The 20,807-nt window shown below is 41.0% G+C and overlaps 4 protein-coding genes across 4 annotated transcripts; 1 reads left to right on the top strand and 3 right to left on the bottom strand.

Moving 5' to 3' along the window:
• Positions 1-1,702: 1,702 nt before the first annotated feature.
• Positions 1,703-2,253, bottom strand: LOC120412900 (uncharacterized). The gene is made up of 3 exons (XM_039573532.2): positions 2,052-2,253; positions 1,853-1,939; positions 1,703-1,790 (listed from the first exon to the last, which is right to left on the bottom strand). Exons 1-3 carry the CDS (start codon positions 2,148-2,150, stop codon positions 1,764-1,766), a joined length of 213 nt encoding a protein of 70 aa, XP_039429466.1. The 5' UTR covers positions 2,151-2,253; the 3' UTR covers positions 1,703-1,763.
• A 295-nt stretch (positions 2,254-2,548) lies between these two features.
• LOC120412901 (regulator of G-protein signaling 7) lies at positions 2,549-11,810 on the bottom strand. The gene is made up of 7 exons (XM_039573533.2): positions 10,926-11,810; positions 4,769-5,085; positions 3,990-4,708; positions 3,808-3,921; positions 3,613-3,738; positions 3,175-3,420; positions 2,549-3,112 (listed from the first exon to the last, which is right to left on the bottom strand). The coding sequence occupies exons 2-7, from the start codon at positions 5,027-5,029 to the stop codon at positions 3,031-3,033; spliced, it is 1,548 nt and encodes a 515-aa protein (XP_039429467.1). The 5' UTR covers positions 5,030-5,085; positions 10,926-11,810; the 3' UTR covers positions 2,549-3,030.
• A 5,203-nt stretch (positions 11,811-17,013) lies between these two features.
• LOC120412911 (uncharacterized) lies at positions 17,014-19,064 on the bottom strand. Its single transcript, XM_039573546.2, has 2 exons — positions 18,737-19,064; positions 17,014-18,682 (listed from the first exon to the last, which is right to left on the bottom strand). The coding sequence occupies exons 1-2, from the start codon at positions 19,019-19,021 to the stop codon at positions 17,057-17,059; spliced, it is 1,911 nt and encodes a 636-aa protein (XP_039429480.1). The 5' UTR covers positions 19,022-19,064; the 3' UTR covers positions 17,014-17,056.
• A 33-nt stretch (positions 19,065-19,097) lies between these two features.
• Positions 19,098-20,275, top strand: LOC120412912 (uncharacterized). Its single transcript, XM_039573547.2, has 2 exons — positions 19,098-19,433; positions 19,488-20,275. The coding sequence occupies exons 1-2, from the start codon at positions 19,158-19,160 to the stop codon at positions 20,187-20,189; spliced, it is 978 nt and encodes a 325-aa protein (XP_039429481.1). The 5' UTR covers positions 19,098-19,157; the 3' UTR covers positions 20,190-20,275.
• Positions 20,276-20,807: the final 532 nt, after the last annotated feature.

The following is a 20,807-nucleotide window of genomic DNA, read 5'->3' as shown; positions in this document are numbered from 1 at the left end:
CCTATAACATCCAGTACATTGTTCTAAAAATCGGGAGGGAATCAAGTTTTTTTTAGCGAAAACTCAACACGTAGCCTTATGTATGGGACAAAGTTCCAATGCGTTTTTCTCAGCTTGCTGTTTTTGCATATGGAACATTTATGCGAACATGGTCAGTATAGACATATGAAATACAATAGTTTATAGGACCTTTAAAAACAAAATCTCTAGTTTTACTCTTTTATAATGTAAACATTGAGTGTATCCCGCTTACCCCGATGGACACTGACATGAGGTTTGAAAGGGATGCATTTAATGTTTACATTTGTGTATAGGACCTAATGCGAGGGGGATGACATTCCGCGATTTCATTGAAATCGTGCCAAATCGCATCAAATTCCTTCATTTTTGCTCATCGTACCTTCATCGCGGTCGTTTTTCGCTCATCGTGCCAAATCTCGCCAGATCGCGCTCATCGACCTAATGTCATTTAAAAAAAATGTTAACAAAGGCCAAATGCCGTTTCTCAAATGCGTGCCATGGAATTTGAACAATTTGTTCGTGGATCCCTACTTCATGAACGCTTGTTCACGATTTTCGGAATTCATTTTCCCCGTTCAGTCACGACGTTCTACAGTATTCGAGTAGATTTCTAACAGAACATTCTAGAAGAAACATGCTACCATTCTAGCCGAATTCTGCAGCTCTGCTAGAATATTTGTTATATATAACTTACGTTTTTCCTCCTCATATTTCCAAATAAAATGCAAACTGTCTTCTTCCATACTGTATAGTCCCCAATCGACGGTTATTGTATTTTTCTGATAATGCCATAACGCGGTAGAATGGTTCTTGAGTTTTATTTGAAAAAGTCATACTTTACATTGATAATTCCATTGTATTTTAATGTATATAGGAAAATGTATATTGATTTAAGAACTAAGAATTCAAAAATATATAGTTTGCTTTGCTACAAATGCTTAGCTAATTCCATATTTTCGTGAATACTTTAAACCGGGGTGACATTTCAGTTCATTTTTCAAACATTATTCAACCGGCAAGATATTTTTCATGATTTATATTTTCAACACATAAACTGGGCCTGATCCCACAATTTCCATGTACGGCCTTTCAATACTGCTTTTAAAAATAGTTTCGCTGAAAATTGTTTTGTTTTTAACCTAGAACATAGTGTTGGCTGTTCTAAGTGAATTTCTGGAGTTTTTTTTTTTTTGATACCCCTGACTCAAGGCGGTTTCAAAACACCCAAAAAGCAAAAACTGGAAATTTGGTTTATTGGACCTTTTCAAAAAAAAAAAACTCCAGATTTGTTTGTAATTTGTTGTTTTATTGGGTACGATAACTTGTTAGTTAAACCAGAGAGAAGGGAATACTCAATACTGTTTGGTTAAACTATGTAACAAGTCAAGGAGGTAACTAGCCGGAAATTTACATTTGATCCAACATTCTTCAACGAATCCGTAATGCAGTTCGTTTTCCGATTTGAACTTTTTTGGATGAAAATAACACGACACTTTGAGAATAAAACCTGATTTATCAATGTAAACAAAAACGCCGTGTGGGCTTCATTTACAGGGCAATCTTTTTCTTGCTCTTGGCTTGCTGTTATGAAATATGAGACAGACTTGCTTCGAGCGGCTGCACCTAAGTCCCAAAAGTTTTGGAACTTGCTCGTTTTGAATAATGCAAAAAAGAAAACACATTTTATAGTGGTTAACAAGTTCCGGTTTACTCTACATGAATAGATCAATTACAATCAAAGTTTACTGATCCGGAATGGCCTCCAAACCCTGCAAAATAAACAAAAAATATAAATAAGAACGTAACTTCAAGTGAAGACTGTTTCCCTTACGTTAGACTTGTAGGGGTTTCCCGTAAGTCTCATGTCCCGGACGTAGAGGATACGCTCCCATCTCTCATCGGTGTTGCGTCGGTAGGCCTGCAACGAAACAAGTCAATTAGACGTATTCTCTCGAATTCAAAACAAAACTCAAACATTTGAAAGCTATTACATAAACCCCATTGGAAATTGTTTCAAGCTCCACACTCACATTGTCCAGCGTCAGCTTGTGCAGACCGTACAGGGCGAATCCGGGCACGGACAGCACGGCCGTAATGATACCGAACGAGGGCAGGATTTCGAACCACATCTTTTCGGAATGGACCTTCTACGAATCGAATCGGCTCGACAATTAAATCCGTCCACAAAAGAAGCAGTGCCGAAAAATTGGAACCACAGTGACAGATGTGACAGAACAACAAGAAGTGGAGTGACTTTTCGTTTTGTCAGGGCAGCATCCAGGGGAATAAGAGCGTTCAATGTGCGAAAAAGGTGCTGAAAAAAGCACTATTTACCCTGACTTTTATGCAATGTTGCGTGCAATTTAACGGAAAGATGGCGGATCGTTTTTTCCATCATAAGTAAGGGGAAGTACGAAAATGCTTTGCGACCATTGCAAAACATGAGGATTTTTTGATGAATATTAGAAAATGATGCTTTTGGTTATGTTAAAACTGTAGGGATTTAATGAAACAATACGGTTCACCATGACATTGTGTCACCTAAATATGTAGTATATATTTCTTTCCAGATTTCTTACAATATTTCTATTTTCATTGGATGCTTGTTCGTCTATTTGCGACAGTACATGTATCGGCACGTACGCATATGTCTTCTTTATTTTTCTCATTTCTTCAGAATAATATTATCGTGGATAATTGTATTACATGTCTCATGCCAGAGCTTTCTCTGACAAATCACACTAACTTTGAAATATATTTCAACAATTCCTTTTGTTTTTTCCATGATTTGGATTTGATTTTCCACAATGTCTTAACTTGCTTTTCTTAGCGACTAATAAATCTACAGTTCAATTCAATGGGCATTTGTTCTTTTGTGTTTTTGGTATAACCTGATTAAAAACGTTCGCTTTCGTGGATCCCCTACACATTGCTTGCCGTCAATTATCGCGCTAAAATATCTGCTAATCCGTTGTCCAATCGTGCCAACTGTAGTGCAATTCCCTCCCCTTAACGTTTCACGCCAAACAGATTTGGTATGGATTTGATCTTCTTCTTGGACCCGTTGAGATATTCCTTGTACATGTCGGACCTTTAAGAGTTAAACATTGATTGTAATAAGACTGATACGAAGATTTTATTTTCAAGACCTACCGAAGGTACCGCGAGTAAGAGTCACTCTTCATCAGGTGGTACACGTGGGCGGCGGCCACGTCGAAGCACCACCGATTTGGTGGCGACTCACTGCTGACCGCCAGCCGGGCCAGCTCCATCGACTTGGAGTCCACGTTCACCGGACAGGCCGCATCCGCGGCGAGAAACTCCAGATATATTGCGTGCGCGGCCTCCTTCACCTTCGACTGGGGCTGGGCCTTCATGCTCTGGACCGACTCCCAGAATCTGAAATGCAAATAGTTTGAAAGTTTTGGTTTGTAAGATATTCATTTCAATTCATGTTTGTTTAGTTGTTGTACTTATCAAAATACAATTTGCATAACTAGTTACAGTCAATTAAATGAAAGTAAAAGAAAGTTTCTAAGACTTTAAGAGGGAAACATGAAACATGACACCTTAAGCGTAAATCACACTTACTTCAAATTTTCCCCGCTGAACTCCTTGTCCAGGAACTTGGAGAATTGTTCCCGCCCGACCGGGTCAATCAGGAGCTCGCGCAAGCTAAAGCCCCATCGTTTCACTCGTTTCAGGGATACGTCTTTGCTGTGGTTTAAAAAAACATAATTATTTTATTGTGGAAGATGCTCAAGACTGTGCATTATTGATACTCACGCAGTTCGATCGGTATCCCACATTTCGATATTGTCCGTTACCCAAGGGTTTGGCTGATCTGGAGGGGTGAGAAAGTAATCGTACTCGTGGTACTGTTCAAAGTATGAGATGTAACTGGAAGATTTTGAGGAGGGGAAAGTTAGTGGAAAAATATGAATTTGAGGCGATCACGGTGTACGTACGATTCGGCTACTTTGGAGATCTTGATGGTTCTACGTTCTAGCTTGAGTTTTAAGAGTTTGATTTGCCGAGTGAGTTGCTCGATTGGATTGCTATTGACGGCCGCCCCGGACGAGCCCGAGCCATGGGTGGACGCGCCCCGGCGGTATGCCTTCTTAATATCGACCTCGGTAGTATTGACACAACCTGGCATGGGCCTGTGGACGTCCCAGAAGGCACGCTCCTGCGAGTCGAGCACCTTTCGTTCCAGCTTGTCGCGCTTTTTGTCAACCTTACTTTGAGCTTCGGCCTGCATGAAGATGAACTCCCACTTTCGGGAGAACATCTTCTGAAGTTTGGCTAAATTTTCCGCCTCGTAATCGGCCAACTCGAGCCGGGTCTTGTTTTGCATCGTTCGCTTGCACAGGTAGACCGCGTAGTCCGTGTTTTCCGGTTCCCAACAGTTTGAAGGCCAAAAGTACGGCGTCTGGAAGCGGTAGAACGTCCCGTCGTTCTTCACCGTCAGCTGGTGGTCGTCGATCGGAAACAGGTACCCATGGGACGCCAGCAGATGGGCCAGGTGAAGTGCTTCCGCTACGTCGTCGATGCCCAAGTTCTTCATAATCCACGCAATCAAATCGGCCCCGGTAAATACGGACGGTACTTTGCTCATGAAAGCTTTGATGGTGCGCACCGAAACGCCAGCTTCCTCGCTCTGCATGCGTTCGACTATCGATTCCATCTAAAGTAACACAATGCAACTTAAAAAAAAATCATTCCATTTCACCAATTTTCAACCAACCTTCTTATACACTAGAATGTTCGGCGCGTCCTGGTTCATGACGACCTGCCCGCTGTGTGACTGCTGGCTGGGACGACTTCCGCTAGGAACGGCACTGCCGGAACTACCGGCACTGCTGTTGCTGTTGGCCACAATGCTGACGATCTTGTCCTTGTCCTTTTCCCGGTCCTTGTCCTTGTCTTTCTCGGTGGACGCCATCTTGCGCGGGACGCTCAGTAATATTGCCTTCTCTTTATCGATCTCCGTGGTCATCGTTACCATTCTTCCTCGGCGGGAGGCTCGGCTGGACGTGACGATGTCCCCGCTATGGTGTCAATCTGAAAATTAGTTGAACGTAATTTGTTAATTGAACTTTTAGAAAATGTATCGAAGTACTTCTGCTTCAAAATGTAAAGCGAAATGAACGCAGAAGAAAGAAAAACAGTCTACCATAATCAATCATCTTCTCAAGCGCTTCTATGGGTTAAAAAGTGGATTATATTCAGGAAAGCGGTTATGTTCTATGTATGAAACGGGGGAGAAGTTGTTTTGGTAATCTCGGACTAGACATGTTGTCACCAAGGCCTGACAATGTAATGTTTTTTTTGTTCGTATCTGTTGTAAATTCTGTTAAGGTTTCACCCGTTAAGAAATAAGTGGAATGGAATATTGTAACCCAACACGTTAATGATATTTTTTAAATTTGAATTGGAAATGCTTCCTTAAATATTGGTTGTGTTTACAAACCATAAGATTTAAAAAAAAAAACAACCTTTTTTGATAAGGAATATTACCAAAACCGGTTTTGAAAATTATGGTTTTTAATTTGTGTGTGTCGAAAATGTTACTCTCCAAAAAAAGTGCTGAAAAGTCGAACTATTCAGCACTCAAATGAGTGCTTCATGAACTTTTCAGCACTGTTATTTTTGGTGACAATAAGTAGGCCAATTCGTTCCTATAGGAGGACAGGAAAAGTAAGTTCATTCAAAACGGATTTGCCAAAATTAATACTATGCAATAAGTTTCAGCCCTTTGTTCAAAAAGCAATACTTTTTGAAGCTGTTATGGATTTTAAATTGACCAATCACAAAGTCGTCAAATCTGGGAAACAAAAGCTTTACTGAAAAATCATATTCATATGTATGTATTTTACGGGATTAAAAAAAACCATGCAACTCTTTACAAAATCAAATTTTTTCAGCACTCGTCACAAATGTTCTGTAAATTTAAACATTGCAAATCGAAACAATAGTTTGTGAGATATCGGCTGTAAAAAGAGGACTTCTAAACGATTTTAATCAGGGGTGCCTGTCTTTCCTGAACGACGATATAGCTTGCTTTTCTGTACAAAAAATAACAGAATTGAATAGCAACACTTTTCAAAATAAATGCTGAAAAGTTCTACTTTTCAGCACTGAAATGGATGCAGAAAAGTTGAACTTTTCAGCACTTGTTTCGAATAGTAACACTCTTCAACATATGTTTATTTAAACGATTGATTGACAAAATACATGAAAATTTGACTTGAAATTTCACTCAATGCACAGTGGGGCCAAACCCGGTGCTAATCCCATGAAATTGATTACGAGAAAGGCCGCAGGTTTTTTGACCTCAAAAATAGTGTTCTATACGTAAAAAAGCCTGATAAATCGAATGGTGATGACCCCATCCACCGGAGACCACGGGAACAGGTCCATTTTGCCCCTTTTTCCCCTAAAAATCAATTTTCTCAAACTATTTGACCTGTACAGAAAAAGGCCGCAGGTTTTCTGACCTCAAAAAAAGTGTTCTATACGTAAAAAAGCCTGATAAATTGAATGGTGATGACCCCATCCACAGGAGACCACGGGAACAGGTCCATTTTGCCCCTTTTCCCCTAAAAATCAATTTTCTCAAACTATTTGACCTGTACAGATAAAGGCCGCAGGTTTATTGACCTCACAAATAGTGTTCTATACGTAAAAAAGTCCGATAAATCGAATGGTGATGACCCCATCCACCGGAGACCACGGGTGTACAGGTCAAATAGTTTGAGAAAATTGATTTTTAGGGGAAAAAGGGGCAAAATGGACCTGTTCCCGTGGTCTCCGGTGGATGGGGTCATCACCATTCGATTTATCGGACTTTTTTACGTATAGAACACTATTTTTGAGGTCAGAAAACCTGCGGCCTTTTTCTGTACAGGTCAAATAGTTTGAGAAAATTGATTTTTAGGGGAAAAAGGGGCAAAATTGACCCGTTCCCGTGGTCTCCGGTGGATGGGGTCATCACCATTCGATTTATCAGGCTTTTTTACGTATAGAACACTATTTTTGAGGTCAAAAAACCTGCGGCCTTTTTCTGTACAGGTCAAATAGTTTGAGAAAATTGATTTTTAGGGGAAAAGGGGCAAAATGGACCTGTTCCCGTGGTCTCCGGTGGATGGGGTCATCACCATTCGATTTATCGGACTTTTTTACGTATAGAACACTATTTTTGAGGTCAGAAAACCTGCGGCCTTTATCTGTACAGGTCAAATTGTTTGAGAAAATTGATTTTTAGGGGAAAAGGGGCAAAATGGACCTGTTCCCGTGGTCTCCGGTGGATGGGGTCATCACCATTCGATTTATCGGACTTTTTTACGTATAGAACACTATTTTTGAGGTCAAAAAACCTGCGGCCTTTCTCGTAATCAATTTCATGGGATTAGCACCGGGTTTGGCCCCACTGTGCAATGGGTGTTTTTTTGGAATTGCAAAAAATTTTATATGGAACTCGTAGCAAAACTTGATTTTTTCAGCACTCGTATTCATCCAACTCGGTGAACCTCGTTGAATAAATGTACGACTTGTGCTGAAAAATCCTCTTTTTGCAACTTGTTGCATAAACTTCTATTTTCGAACTTAAAAATGCTTCTATAAATTGAAAACGGGTATACAAGTCTGAATAGGGACAGCAGCTTTGAAACTTCAAATTAGGAAATCGATGCATTAATTTAGTAAATCTGTATCTGTTCTAACCGAAATCAATCAAAAATATAAAAATATAGCGCATGAACCTGGCTAAAACAGCTGACCCAATTCACCCCATGTGTCCCGATTCACCCCAGATGACGGTACCTTACATAATATGGTTTAGTTATTTTCAATTGATACAGTCCAGGCGCGATTATCCGAAGCCTCGATTATCCAAAGTTTCGATTATCCGATGTTTGATCATCCGAAGGTTTTTTTATGGGACTTCGGATAATCGAAAAAGGAAAAAAAATGTATTCGTGTTATTTTTTCTTACTTCTTACATTAACCTTGAGTTCTGCGACCTCATTTTAGTCAACTTTGAATGGTTCTATTTCCAGCAGTGATAAAATAATTGATTGCCTTTAAAATTTAAAAAGCATATCTGGAGTTTTTTTTTTTTTTTGAAAAGGTCCAATAACCCAAATTTTCAGTTTTTGCTTTTTGGGTGTTTTTCAATAACCTTGACTGAAGGTGGATGTAAAAACACCCAAAAAGCAAAAACTGGAAATTTGGTTTATTGGACCTTTAAAAAAAAAACTCCAGATATTTTCAATATTTCATCACCGCCATTTTGGCCGCCATCTTCGATTAAAAAATTCCAACTCACTTTAGAGTAATTTAGGGCAAGCTCAACAATAAAAAATAAGACAACCAAAAAAAATTTTTTTTGGTCGATTATCTGAAGTTCGGATTATCCGAAGTTAAATTTTGCCAAGGCCTTTGGATGATCAAGTCTGGACTGTAATTTGATTATACATCTTAAAATTTGTAACCGTTCGGAACCTCACTCGTGAAGGTTACCGCGATTTATGCGATTTGTTATCCGTTTTCTGTAAAAGTTGGGAAGTGTTCGCGTGTCAAGTGTTTTGTCTCCGGTAAACGACCCAGCAAGTGACGTCCACCAAGAACGCAGCCAGCAGAAGCTTCCGAAACCGACCACCAGAGGACCTCGTCGGCAGTGGGCGGTAGAGAGGTGACATGACGGTAGGTTGGAAGGTCAGGGAAAAGGCGCGGAAAGAGGAGGGGAAAGACGAAGACCGTCAACCGCCAAGGACTCCTCAAGACTCGTCCAATTGCCCGGAAAGAGTCATAGCGAACAGTTGGAACGCTACAACTCCACTGTTTCGCCAAGTAGTGCACGGCCACGGCCGTGAGTGATAGTGCCAGCGGGAACCAGGAGTGTTTGGGACCGCTGAAGGACATCAGGTATATCCATAAAACCCGCCAGTTTGCCAACCCTAACGACCCCATCCGCCTAACCAACAAATCCAACCGTCATGGCTCACCTAACCTCAACCATCACCTTCAGGACCCCTCGTACCTCACGTTAAGTGCCAGTTCGGCACCGCCTCGCAACAACCGTGTCGAGGACACCAACCGGGGACTCGCCGCAACCATCGAGTCACCCCCAGAATCCAGTCCGCAGCCGGACGTCTACCCGCTTCGTACCTGCGCCTCATCCGGGTATTCCGGACACCCTCGATGGTGCTCCGAAGGTCGTAGGACGCAACCAACCACGACAGAGGGCAGGACGACAAGAACCGGAACGAGTGGGACCTTGTACGACCGCAACCGGTCAAGTACGCCGCCAAGACCATATCCAGGAGGCTGCGCCGTGATACGGCGAGTGCCAGAACAACAACGAGCGGTTGCGCCGCGTAGCGGCGAGTAGCTGTAGCAAGAGGAGAGGAGGAAGCGACGTCACCGGAAGCAGTGTCGGAGTACGGGGCCCCAAGAAGAAGGAAGGAAAAGAAGAAAGTGGGAGGAAAAATAGAAAGGGTTCAACCAAGATTGCGGAGTTTTCACTGGATTCCGACGCATTTCCCAGCTTACCGCGATTCAGGACCGCAGGCATGCTGACCCTGAGGCTACATGAGGGAGTCTCGGTAGCGCTCATGAGCCGGTGGTAACCCGACAGTTACAAATTAATTTTAAATTATATTTTGCACCACTTTGAACCCAGAAGTCCTTTTGGGCCTCAAAAAGAAGACAAATTATTTCTGAGATTTAAAATACGGGACCCGTGGTGTAGGGGTAAGCGTGGTTGCCTCTTACTCAGTCGGCCTGGGTTTGAACGATCCCAGAAGGTCTAACCCAGAGGTAAGGTCGTTAGCTCAGTTCAGGTGTAGGAGTCGTCTGTCTGCTTTGGTGGAGTCGCTGGTAGGCAGTTGGACTCACAATCCAAAGGTCGTCAGCTCGAATCCCGGGGTGAATAGAAGCTTAGGTGTAAAAAGAGGTTTGCAATTGCCTCAACTTTCAAGCCTTCGGACACCTAGTTTCGAGTAGGAATCTCGCAATCGTGAACGCCAAGGTAATACTGTAGAGCGAATAAACTGATTTTGATATTTGATTTTTGGAATTATTTTTTTAACGTCTTATTAAAAAAATGGGTATTGCCAAATTCTTGAAAATTGCTATGCAGCAAAACATTGCATGGGTTAAATGGATGAAAATTTGATTTAACTGACTCGGAAACTGTTTCTATTCCCAGCAGTGATAAAATAATTGAATAAAAAAATCGTATAGAAGCTGTCTGTATCTTACTTGTATACGAGCTGGGATTCCCTATCAAATGATTCATCGAGTATGGAAGTACAAACTGCCCTCTTTTTTGAGATAAAAGAGCCTAGAATATATTTGCCAAGAAACTGGAGACGCGTAAAATCATAACTTTAATCTGGCTCTTAATCGGATCAAATCGGATTAAGCCCTGCACAATCTACAGCGCGATCCACACTAGCCGGTTCATTTCGGTACACCCCGGTACAGCTGCACCAACTTCATCAGCAACAGCAAAGAAAAACAACAACAACTCCTCCCCAGCTTGGGGGACCACTTGGCAGTCTGTCCACTCCACAATCTCTACTTTCCCACCCCAAACCACTATATGCTACTCTCTTGATTACAGGAAATGAGGGTGAACTGACTGGCTGACACTGCTCTGGCATGGCAATGCATGGGTCCAAGAGCAGCTCAAACCGCCCGATTTTCTCTTCCACAGCAGCAGGCGGTAGCGATTCAGACTCGCTCTTTCTTGCTCTCTAATCCGTCCCGACCCTTCTGGTGGAAATCTTTGGGCGCCCATATTTGATTTCCCTTAGTTCTTTTTGGTCATACAGTTTTACCAGGCTAGTAGCAGATCAAACACAGAAAGAGCCACGGATGCCCCGGGTCAAACTTACTCCGTTGAACCAGCTACTGGCTGTGCTGCTGTAATTTGCTCCTTTCCTTCAATCCTTTGCCAGATCATTCCGTGCGCTGTAGTCACCAGCAGTGGATCTTCTTGCTGCGGGGACACCCTTGAAGGAAAGGGCACACTTTTTTTTTGTTGCGGCGCTGGTTTACGCCCACGACTCGAACTCGATGACGACAACTTCTCTCGAAGCGCAGCGTTTGCAAAGCAATTACACCGCGAAATGTGCGGAAATTCTTTGCGATGCTCGATTAGCGCTGAAAATTGCTGCTCGCCATAATGTGCCTGCCTTCTGCTGCCTGCGCTCCCGTTGGATCAACCTTCATGACCTGGGTCCTCCATTGTGTGTGTACATTAAATTTTACACTGCAATCGCTTTTGAACTCTTGAAATTCCTTTCAACTTTGGCGCACACACTACAAATTACACCAAATCTACATTTTTCTTCTAGAAAGTGAGTCTATTGCTGGTTCCAGTAACGCCAGGAGCAAAGAGAGCAAATCGTAGTGAAAATTTTGGGAAAACACTTGTAGACTGACGCACTGGGCACTTTTCACGCGTGGAAAACCAATGTCCTCCAAAGGGGTTAGGGGGAGAAATTTTTCACTCAATTGCTGACACGGACCACGGAGTTCGAACCGATTTCCCCGAAGACACCATCAGACTAGACAGAATCCATTCGGCAAAAAAGGTGCCATAAATGATGATAGCAGGTGAAAAGCGTCGAAAGACCGAACAGAGGAATACAGAAAAGCAGTGTGGAAAAATCTTGGGGAAAACGCTTTTCCAGCACCCCCACCGAATGTGTGGTGCGCCTCTATCCGTGTGTTTGTGTGATTAATGGTAGTTCCTCTCTCGCGCGCGTGACGAGAACTGAAAGACTCGAGGAGTCGTCTAGACTACAGAAGTGAAGTCGCGTCTCGTCGGGATTTCGTAGAGAGCACAAGAGAGAGCGAGCAATCTCTTACTCGCAGTTACTACAAACATCAGAAAACAGAGTGTGGAGTATCCTCTGGCATCCTCGCTACGATACACACATTTGTAACATCAGTCGGAACTAAACTGAATCGTTGGGATGTAGGAGCTGCAGTAAGTGAGCGAATGTTTGGAGACGTTAAACAAGCATGGTGGACATCTGGATTTGAGCGAGCGAGCGTGCGGAGAGAAATTTAGACGATTGTTGTGTGGGTTAAACACATATTTGGTAGGATTAGGGAAGATTGGTCGATTTATGTGGAACCATTGAAAGTTAATAGCTATTTTTTGTTTAAAAAAAGATAATTCCTAGTTGCCGAATAAATGTATTAAGTTGTTCAATAAATCAAAGATTTTTTTTTAATTCTATAAATCGAAATATTTTAAACAGCTTCAAAACATCACAAGCTTAGTATGACTATTTATTTGAAAAATAAAAGAATTTTTTCAACGTCGTCACGGGTTTTCACCACTTATGACCTATTTAGTGACATTTAAGACTTGAGTATAAGTTCATGCAACAAGTTGCAAAAAGAGGAGTTTTTCAGCACGAGTCGTGCATTTATCCAACGAGGTTCACTGAGTTGGATAAATACGAAGAGTGCTGAAAAATTAAGTTTTGCAACAAGTTCCATATAACATTTTTTGCAATTTCGAAAAACACCCATTGAGTGAAATTTTAATTCAAATTTTCATGCATTTTGTCAGTAAATCGTTTAAATCAAAAAAATGTTAAAAGTGTTACTTTTAGAAAAAAGGGCTGAAAAGTTCAACTTTTCAGCACCCATTTCAGTGGACTTTTTTACAATTGCGTCGTGAAACTACTTACTTTTCCTGTCATTCTTGAACGACGAAACAGGCTACTTTTCTATACACTAAAACCCCCGATTACGGTCAGGCGTTACGCTTTTTGTTAGGTTGATTTCTCGGAAACAGTGTAATGTTTCTACAATCTTTTGAAATCAATTTGTAGATCTGCACAAGACGTATAAATTGCTTTAAAAAGATTGCAAAAATGTTGCGTCGTTTCAGAGAAATCGACGAAATACAAAGCGTAACGCCTGAGCGTAATCGGGGGTTTTAGTGTACCAAAAAAAAAAAACAGAATCAAATAGCAACACTTTTCAAAATAAATGCTAAAAAGTTCTACTTATCAGCACTGTTTTTCGAAAAATAACATTTTTCAACATTTTTGATTTAAACGATTCATTGATTCAATGCATGGACATTAGGGTGTCCAGAATATGGGACTTTTTTCAAAACCTCGCTCCACAAGCTGAATATTGTTTCTTGATCTTTTTTAGGACTCTGAGCCAAATATGAGTAAATTTGGTCAACATTTACCCATTGATACTCGAAGGTGAAGTTTGTATGGGAAAAATCGAGAAAATGTATGAAAAACTATAACTATACCAAAGCTGTAAAATTTCGATCCTAAAAAGTTATTAGCAATTTAAAAATGTCATCTTCTATATATCTATATATATAAAAAATTTCGACGGTTTTGTTCGAACGCGAATCAATTCAACACGGAACGTCGGATCGGGGTGCTCTTTGTTGCGTTGGGTTCGTATAAGTCCAAGGAAGGTTCTTACGCCAAAAAGTTACAACTTTGGCAAATCTAGAACCGATTCCGGAAAATCTGTGGATTGTATGGAAAAAGTTACGTAAACTCAAACTTAGATCACAGGAGGCTGAATAAGCAAACAAGCTATACCGTCAGTGGGGGTGACATTGGGTCTGGGGGGTGAGATTGGGTCAAAGTGATTTTTTACGGATTTTACTATTTCTCAGGTTCTTCTCATTGAAACTGAATTCTGTTAAAAGGGTTGTGTATGGGACATCTTAAGATGACTTCGCTGAAAAAATCTCGTTCCTAGAACAAATCCTGTTATTTTGGCAGCTGTCTAAAGTTGAGGTACGCTTTTGGCCAAAAATGACCTCTCGAAAAATCATTTTTCTAATACTTTTGTTAGAATTGCTCGAAAACTACCCAAATGTTTGAAAATCTCCACTTCAAACATTGTAGCATGCCAATACGATTCCCCCGAACAAGAAACACTGTTGGATGACTTGTTTTTACCATATCGTTGTATTTCAGCATCATTTTAGTTTCATTTGACCTAATGTCACCCCCTCTAAGGGGTGAGATTGGGTCATTTTTCAAACTATTGGCATTCAAGGTAGTGTTCATCAAAATCCACCATATTTTGGGAAAATGTCAGTAAACTATCTAAGAACAAATCTACGTTGAAAGATTTTCGATGTTGTTTAAATTGTTTTTGTTATTAAGAAATTACGAGAGGTGTATCGTTTTTTGACCCATAGTCACCCCCACTGACGGTACGTCAAGAAACAAAAAAAGCCAAGACGTAGTTTGTCGGGTAATGCTTGTTTTTGTATGAAAAAAATGTTTTTCACCCACTTCAGGCTCGGGTATCAATGGGTTAATCTTAACCAATTTCGCTCAAAATTTGCACAGATGCTTAAAATAACCCAAAAAAAACGTTTTCCGCTTGTGGAGCAGGGGGTAGATCGTCCAATTTCCCGTCCCGGGAAAAAAATTCCCGGGAATTCTCGGGATTTCCCGGAAAAAAATATTTCCCGTTTCCCGGGAAATTTGTAAATTTCCCGGGAATTCCCGAAATACATACGAAAGTATACATTTTCCTACCTTTTTGGCACCAATGATTTGAAATTATACATAAAATAATAATTAGAGAACCTGATTTGATTTAATTTATTTCAATCTACTGTTAATATACTGATCATCTTGCCTGTAAATTTCATGTCAAGGTCTAATTCAGATAATTTTAATTTCTGAAGCATTCACAACTAGGAATATTGTTTGCTTCCATGTTGGGCAACAAAAATTACGCTACTATGTAATGAATATCAACTAATTTATTTTTGACAACCAATTTTAACGAAATTTGTTTGTATCATTTGAAATTAATATATTCACTTCTTCCGGCCAAGATCAAAATTGAGATTTGTTTAACATTTTTGTTTACTTTGACCAAATTTGATGTAATTTGAATTTATATAATTAAATTTTTCAAAAAGGATGTTCAAGAAAAAATTGTTTACTGCTTGTTATAAAATCATGAAGCACGTGAGCTACCAAGAGCGTAAGAGGGATAAAAATGAATAAAATATCTTTTAATTTCAACCACTTTTACACCATGAAAATGATTTTAATATAATTAATTTATTAGGCCATATAATCATATAACTAAAATCATACCATAAATGGAACCATGAAAAATAATTAAAAAAAAACTTCGTATCGTATGGAATTAACCCAAAGAATGCAACCATATTTGAAAAAATCGCTACAAATATTTTAAAACTTAGAGTTGTGATTTCATAAAGTATTGAGTTGAATAGCGCATTTTTTTAGATTTTGAAGACAAATTCAATGATCTATTTATTCACGAGTTGAAAATACTTGTTCTGGAATAATTTATTTGCCAGGAAAAAATACTAAAAATACTAAATTTTTTTTTGATTTGGTATGATTTGATAGACAGCATATAAAAATAGAAAATTTACATATTTTCTCAAAGTTGCATGATTTTTTACATTAATTGATTAATTGATCCTCACACTCATTTTGACCATTAAAGATGCTGTTCTACACAATTCTGTTGCGAAATATTAATCAGAAACAGGATTAGAATAATATTCCTTAAAATTTAAATTTCCCGGGAATTCCCGGGATTTCCCGGGAAATTTGTTGAAAATTTCCCGTTTCCCGGGAATTTTTAAACCCCGGGAAATTGGACGCTCTAGCAGGGGGTCATTTTTTCTGGGCACCCTAATGGACATAGATCCTATAATTCTGTTCAAAGGGTGTTTTCGAAATTGCAAAAAAAAAGTTGTATGGAACGTGTTGCAAAACTATTTGTCACCACTCGTCATATTTATCCAACTCGGTGATCCTCGTTGGATAAATGTTCAACTCGTAGGGTAGAGTAGTCATCAATGAGACACGGGGAACAATGATAAAATGGCTCTCACAAGTCGTAGTTTCAACCAATCAGGCTCATATTTGGGGGAAAGGTGTGTCTACTGGATACACGTCTGCCATATTAGTGGCTTTGGTTATGGACGCTCCCTTGAAAAGTAATTCATAAATGTTTGATTCTGGGGTGTAAAAGTAAATTATGGACAAAAATTACTTTTTCGCTCGTAGGCTGCCATTTACACCAAAACTAATATTTCTTCAAATTTCTTTCGACGTTCCATAGGGATTAAGTTGGGCTACAATGTCCTTTCATTAGATTTGGCCAAAATTTAGAATAAACTCAGAATCCAGGGCTGTCTCATTGTTCCCCACTCATTTCAGCCCATGGGTAACAATGAGACACTTTGATTTTTCTTCAATAAACTTTTCAAAATCGATGGAAATCTTTCAAAACATGAATTAAAAGTGATTTTTGGCATATTTATAGAGTTTAAACTTCATTAAACCAAAAATACAAAGTTATTTGGTATTAATATATGGATTTTACAAAATTGAAATACTTTTTAGTGTAACTTTTGTTATTAAAAGTTTCATGTTGGCAAAATTGCTCTAAAATGTTCAAGGCAAGTCACCTGCAATGGAACAATACAAAAACATGATGTTTTGCTAGAAAAATGTTGATTTTCGTAGAGTGTCTCATTGTTCCCCAGCTGTCTCATTGTTCCTGCCAAGTGCGTCTACAATGAGACAGTTGAATAACTCTGGCTGTAGATGTCGGATCGATCCCATATTTTGGTCAATGTTAGAACACTCTAAAAGAAAAAAAAATGCAACTAAAAGCTCATTAAAACATGCTGATGAAAAAATCAGAAAAATCGTTGAAAGTTGAAAACCAAAAGTGTCTCATTGATGACTACCCTACCCTACTGAAAAAATCTTTTTTTGCAACTTGTTGCATGAACTACTATTTGAGTATTAATAAAAATTAAATAATAACTGAAACAATCAGTTCTCAAACAGAAAATGTTGAAAAATAAGCCGATTACAACAAAAACTCTAACATTTCAACATTGGATTGCTTCAGTCTAATAAAAAATATCAAAAATGGCAGCAAAAAAGCATGATGAATTTTGTCAATATTTTAATTTCATAAGTTTTTCGCTCCAAACTCTCAATCACAAGTGAATTTTATAAGCCGGATCCTCAGGCTGCACCACATTCAGCCCCAATTCCAGCGCTGGTTTCTTCATCCGGTTGACCAGCTCCCTGGCTTCACACAATCTCCGCGCACTTATGACAGCCGGCTTCCTCGGGGACATCGTTGTGTGAATTCCGCCGCAGAACCGATTCTTACGCGCTTCCATCGACGCGTCCATTTCGTACGGGTAAGCCCTCAGTGGAAGATTGCTTCTGGGCACGATATCGTCCAGTGCATTCATCGTTGCTTCGTGATCGCAGGAAATACACTTGAGAGCGCCCGATAGCTTGAGTTTGGTTCCAGCTGCCGCGATGCTCTCCTGCAGCTTGAGGAACTTGGTCAGCCTAAGCTGAAGCAGGTTCAACTTTTTGGAAACGTTTCGTTCTAACGTGCTCAGTTCAGTTCGATCTACTTTGACTTGAATTTCTGGCGTAAGATTTTGTATAAGCTGGAGAAGGCTCGCTTTGCACTCTTCCAGTTTCTCATCGTGTTGCTTCAACGCTCGTCCAATGTCGGCGATCGTCATCTGGAACTGTTGCAGCGGAACTCGCGTCTTGAAAAGTTCAAAATCAACTCGATCTTCAATCTGGAACTCGAGCTGAAGAACTCTTTCGACGGTATCGTTCTTGAGGTAACTCACGTCACTCATTAAATTTTTTATATGATCGTTGATTTCTTCTTGGAAGTCGTCAAACTTCTTCTCGTACTCGGCTTCAAATTGTTCCACGTGGTCATTTAGCGATGTAAACTGTTCCTTAAGCTTTTCCACGCATGTTTGTAAAGTTTCCATCAATTCCGTAGCATCTTTCTGCGTCCTCTCTATGATGGCGAGCCGTTCTTCTTTTTCCTGGAACAGTTCGTCAATCTCCTTCTGCACGAACCGTAGATTGATGATCGCACTTGCTGCTTTCTGGTGAAAATTGGCTTTTACCGTCGTTTGTGACTCATCACAAGCTTCATCGGATTTACTGAGAATCAGCTCACTGCTTTGTGATTCCTCGGCCAGCGGCAATACTCCGATCAAGCTGTTCAGCACTCCTCGGATGGCTTCGATTTCTCTCTCCAGATGGTCGGGAAGTTGAATCGAAGCTGAACTTTGAGTAACCGGACTGCGCATGAACGATCGTCTGGCGTTGGCAATCTGCGCAATAGATGGGATTCCTTGGCTGTAGAAATCTACCGGAAGTGTCTCGATCGTAAGACGACGTGAACCACTCTGCCGGTCGGAAGGTTGACGAGAACGGAATCCAGGGAAGTGGTCCGAAAGCAGGCGGCTTATGTTTTCGACTTGCATTTTTAGGACTGCGATGTCGCCACCGTCCAGATAGGGAAGAACTAGCTTTTCCAGGCGGGTAAACTCCATCATTACGTCACTCATCGTTGCCGTCAGTTTTCCCAAGCTGACCTCGATAGTGTCCAAGCGAGATGCCAAGCTTAGGTAGTCCAGCGGTGATTCCGGATTGAGGGACTCTCTTCGGGAGCAGAACTGTTCCACGTCTTGCTCGGTGGGCAGAATCGAAACCTTACGTTCAAGGTCCTCCAACTTCTGGTTGATGTCTTCGATTTCTACGGAACTTAGGCTTGATCGATGCGATAACTTCGGCTGAAATGACCCATTTTAAAAACCAGTTATCTCAATCAGCAACCAACTCCATACCTCATCCTCCTCAACGTCTTCGCTGGACCGATTTCGAACCTGAAACAGTTCGCGTCCATCACGCTCATGAACCGTCACCTGAACCGAGCTGGCCTGGTCCGATGAGCGCAGCAGCAGTGACTCGAGCTGTTGATCCGGCGGAAGCTCAACGCTGGATCGCTGGGAGCCAAGCTTACGCACGATAATGTGTAGCAGGGTATGAAGCGTGGCAAAGTCCACGTTGCCCTCGTCCGGCGTTCCGATGGCCAGATCAACCAGCTTCGCGAGGGACACGTCGACGGTCATTTTTGTTGAAGTTTATTTTCGGGTTGCCTTGACTATGAATAGATTTTTAGCTTGATGAAATTTCATGAAAAAGTTAATCCGACTCAGCAGTCTTGGAGATTGTGCAGAGATTGTGTCATCACTTCATTGTCCTGTAATGTTCCGGAACACGTACCAGCGCGGGTTTCTCGTGGTGTTCAGCAGCAGCGGAAGCAAACCGTTGGAAATTTGGGACGTGGTCACGAAAAATGGCCACGCCAAACGCGTCACGGATGTCGATCTGAAGCAGCTCTCGTTCGAGCTGATGGGGGTCAACGTAGCTACCACGTACATGGTGGCTCCGAGATGTCCGTGTCCGTCGTTGGCCGTCAAGTTGCCATTTCTGGTGCTGCTGGTGAAGAACATGAAGAAGTTTTTCTCGTTTGAGATTCAGGTCAGGAGAGTTGATTGAACACTAGGGTCATAACTAATGTTTTCAAGTTTTCAGATATTAGACGATCGCAACCTGCTCCGGCGGTTCCGGGCCTCCAACTACCAGAGTGCGACCCGCGTTGATAACTTCTGCACCGTAATGCCGCTCGCGTTAACTCCCGGGTGGAACCAAATCCAATTCAATCTGGCCGACTTTACCCGCCGGGCATACGGAACCAACTACGTTGAAACGGTCAAAATTCAGATCCATGCAAACGTACGCGTCAAGCGAGTCTACTTTAGCGATCGACTATATCCGGATGATGAGCTTCCGGCGAACTTGCGGTTGCATCCACCACTAAGACCCCTCAAGATTGGTCAGGTGTACCGAAAAAAGGGCAAGCTGCCGAAGGATGCCGTCGAAACGGTGCGACCCACGACTCCGGTTACCGCCTTCACCGAGGAACGTACAACGACAACAACGCAAGAGATGACGATGGATTTCTCGGGACCAACGACAACTGTGAGCTTCTCAACGATAAAAGAAACTACGTATGAATCAACGGTCGAGTACGGGGGTGAACCTACCGAAGAGGACGATGCTAATGCAGCAGAAGAAGAGCCGGTTACAGCTAAACAGGTGGAGGAATCAACCGGACCGGAAGAAGAACCTGGAAAAGCTTTAGAGGAAGAAGAAGCAGAACCTGAAGAAGAACCAGACATGGTCTTTGAGTATCATGAAATTACTACAACGACATATTCGTCAAATCCACTCTAACAATCCAAATGTAAAATTTTGGAATGTCTAATTTATTTTCTTGACAATTTAAATAAATTATTCGTTGAATCAGACTTGAACCGCAATTCAACGAACTTTATCATCCGTTTCCTAAACAATGTTTATTTTTTATATGTAAGTGCATTAGGATTATCCATCACAAAATCATCAGGGTAGTTCTGGACTACTTTCAGCATCCATGAGTATTTGTTGTTCAACGAGTTACGATTTATCTCAATTCTCAAAAATGCCCACCCTACCAGCTGTTTCAACGTACAGCAGCATAAACAACACACATGTTGCACCGATATGATTATGGTGCCAGAAGTTCTCGCGCTCTGGTTGTGGTGAGACGAGAACCGGCTAAAAAATAATATTTATGGTATGCAAACAAGAGCTGAGGAGATTGTCCCTTGGCTGCGGAGCGATAAACATAAAACTTCAGAGTGAGTTTGAACCGACTGTAATGCAGTAAATGACGTTTAAATTGGATAAAGACCATGATTGTGTTATGTTTGCTGTGGTTTTGGGTAATGTTAGTGAATTTGAGAACAAATGCAGTTGCATGGGAACAATTTATGATACAATTCAAAATAAAAATGCTTCAAGTGAAACGAA

This window comes from Culex pipiens, chromosome 3 (assembly GCF_016801865.2).
Source record: "Culex pipiens pallens isolate TS chromosome 3, TS_CPP_V2, whole genome shotgun sequence".
NCBI classification, from domain to species: Eukaryota; Metazoa; Arthropoda; class Insecta; order Diptera; family Culicidae; genus Culex; species Culex pipiens.
This window is presented reverse-complemented; position numbering and strand designations above follow the sequence as displayed.

Coding starts and splice junctions, on each gene's coding strand:
- LOC120412900 (XM_039573532.2), bottom strand. CDS start 2,150: ATGTGGTTCGAAATCCTGCCCTCGTTCGGTATCATTACGGCCGTGCTG. Junction 1,940..2,051: donor ACAAGCTGACGCTGGACAAT/GTGAGTGTGGAG, acceptor GTTTCGTTGCAG/GCCTACCGACGCAACACCGA. Junction 1,791..1,852: donor GAAACCCCTACAAGTCTAAC/GTAAGGGAAACA, acceptor TTTATTTTGCAG/GGTTTGGAGGCCATTCCGGA.
- LOC120412901 (XM_039573533.2), bottom strand. CDS start 5,029: ATGGTAACGATGACCACGGAGATCGATAAAGAGAAGGCAATATTACTG. Junction 4,709..4,768: donor ACATTCTAGTGTATAAGAAG/GTTGGTTGAAAA, acceptor GTGTTACTTTAG/ATGGAATCGATAGTCGAACG. Junction 3,922..3,989: donor ATCTCCAAAGTAGCCGAATC/GTACGTACACCG, acceptor AAAATCTTCCAG/TTACATCTCATACTTTGAAC.
- LOC120412911 (XM_039573546.2), bottom strand. CDS start 19,021: ATGACCGTCGACGTGTCCCTCGCGAAGCTGGTTGATCTGGCCATCGGA. Junction 18,683..18,736: donor AAGACGTTGAGGAGGATGAG/GTATGGAGTTGG, acceptor GGGTCATTTCAG/CCGAAGTTATCGCATCGATC.
- LOC120412912 (XM_039573547.2), top strand. CDS start 19,158: ATGTTCCGGAACACGTACCAGCGCGGGTTTCTCGTGGTGTTCAGCAGC. Junction 19,434..19,487: donor TTTTCTCGTTTGAGATTCAG/GTCAGGAGAGTT, acceptor TCAAGTTTTCAG/ATATTAGACGATCGCAACCT.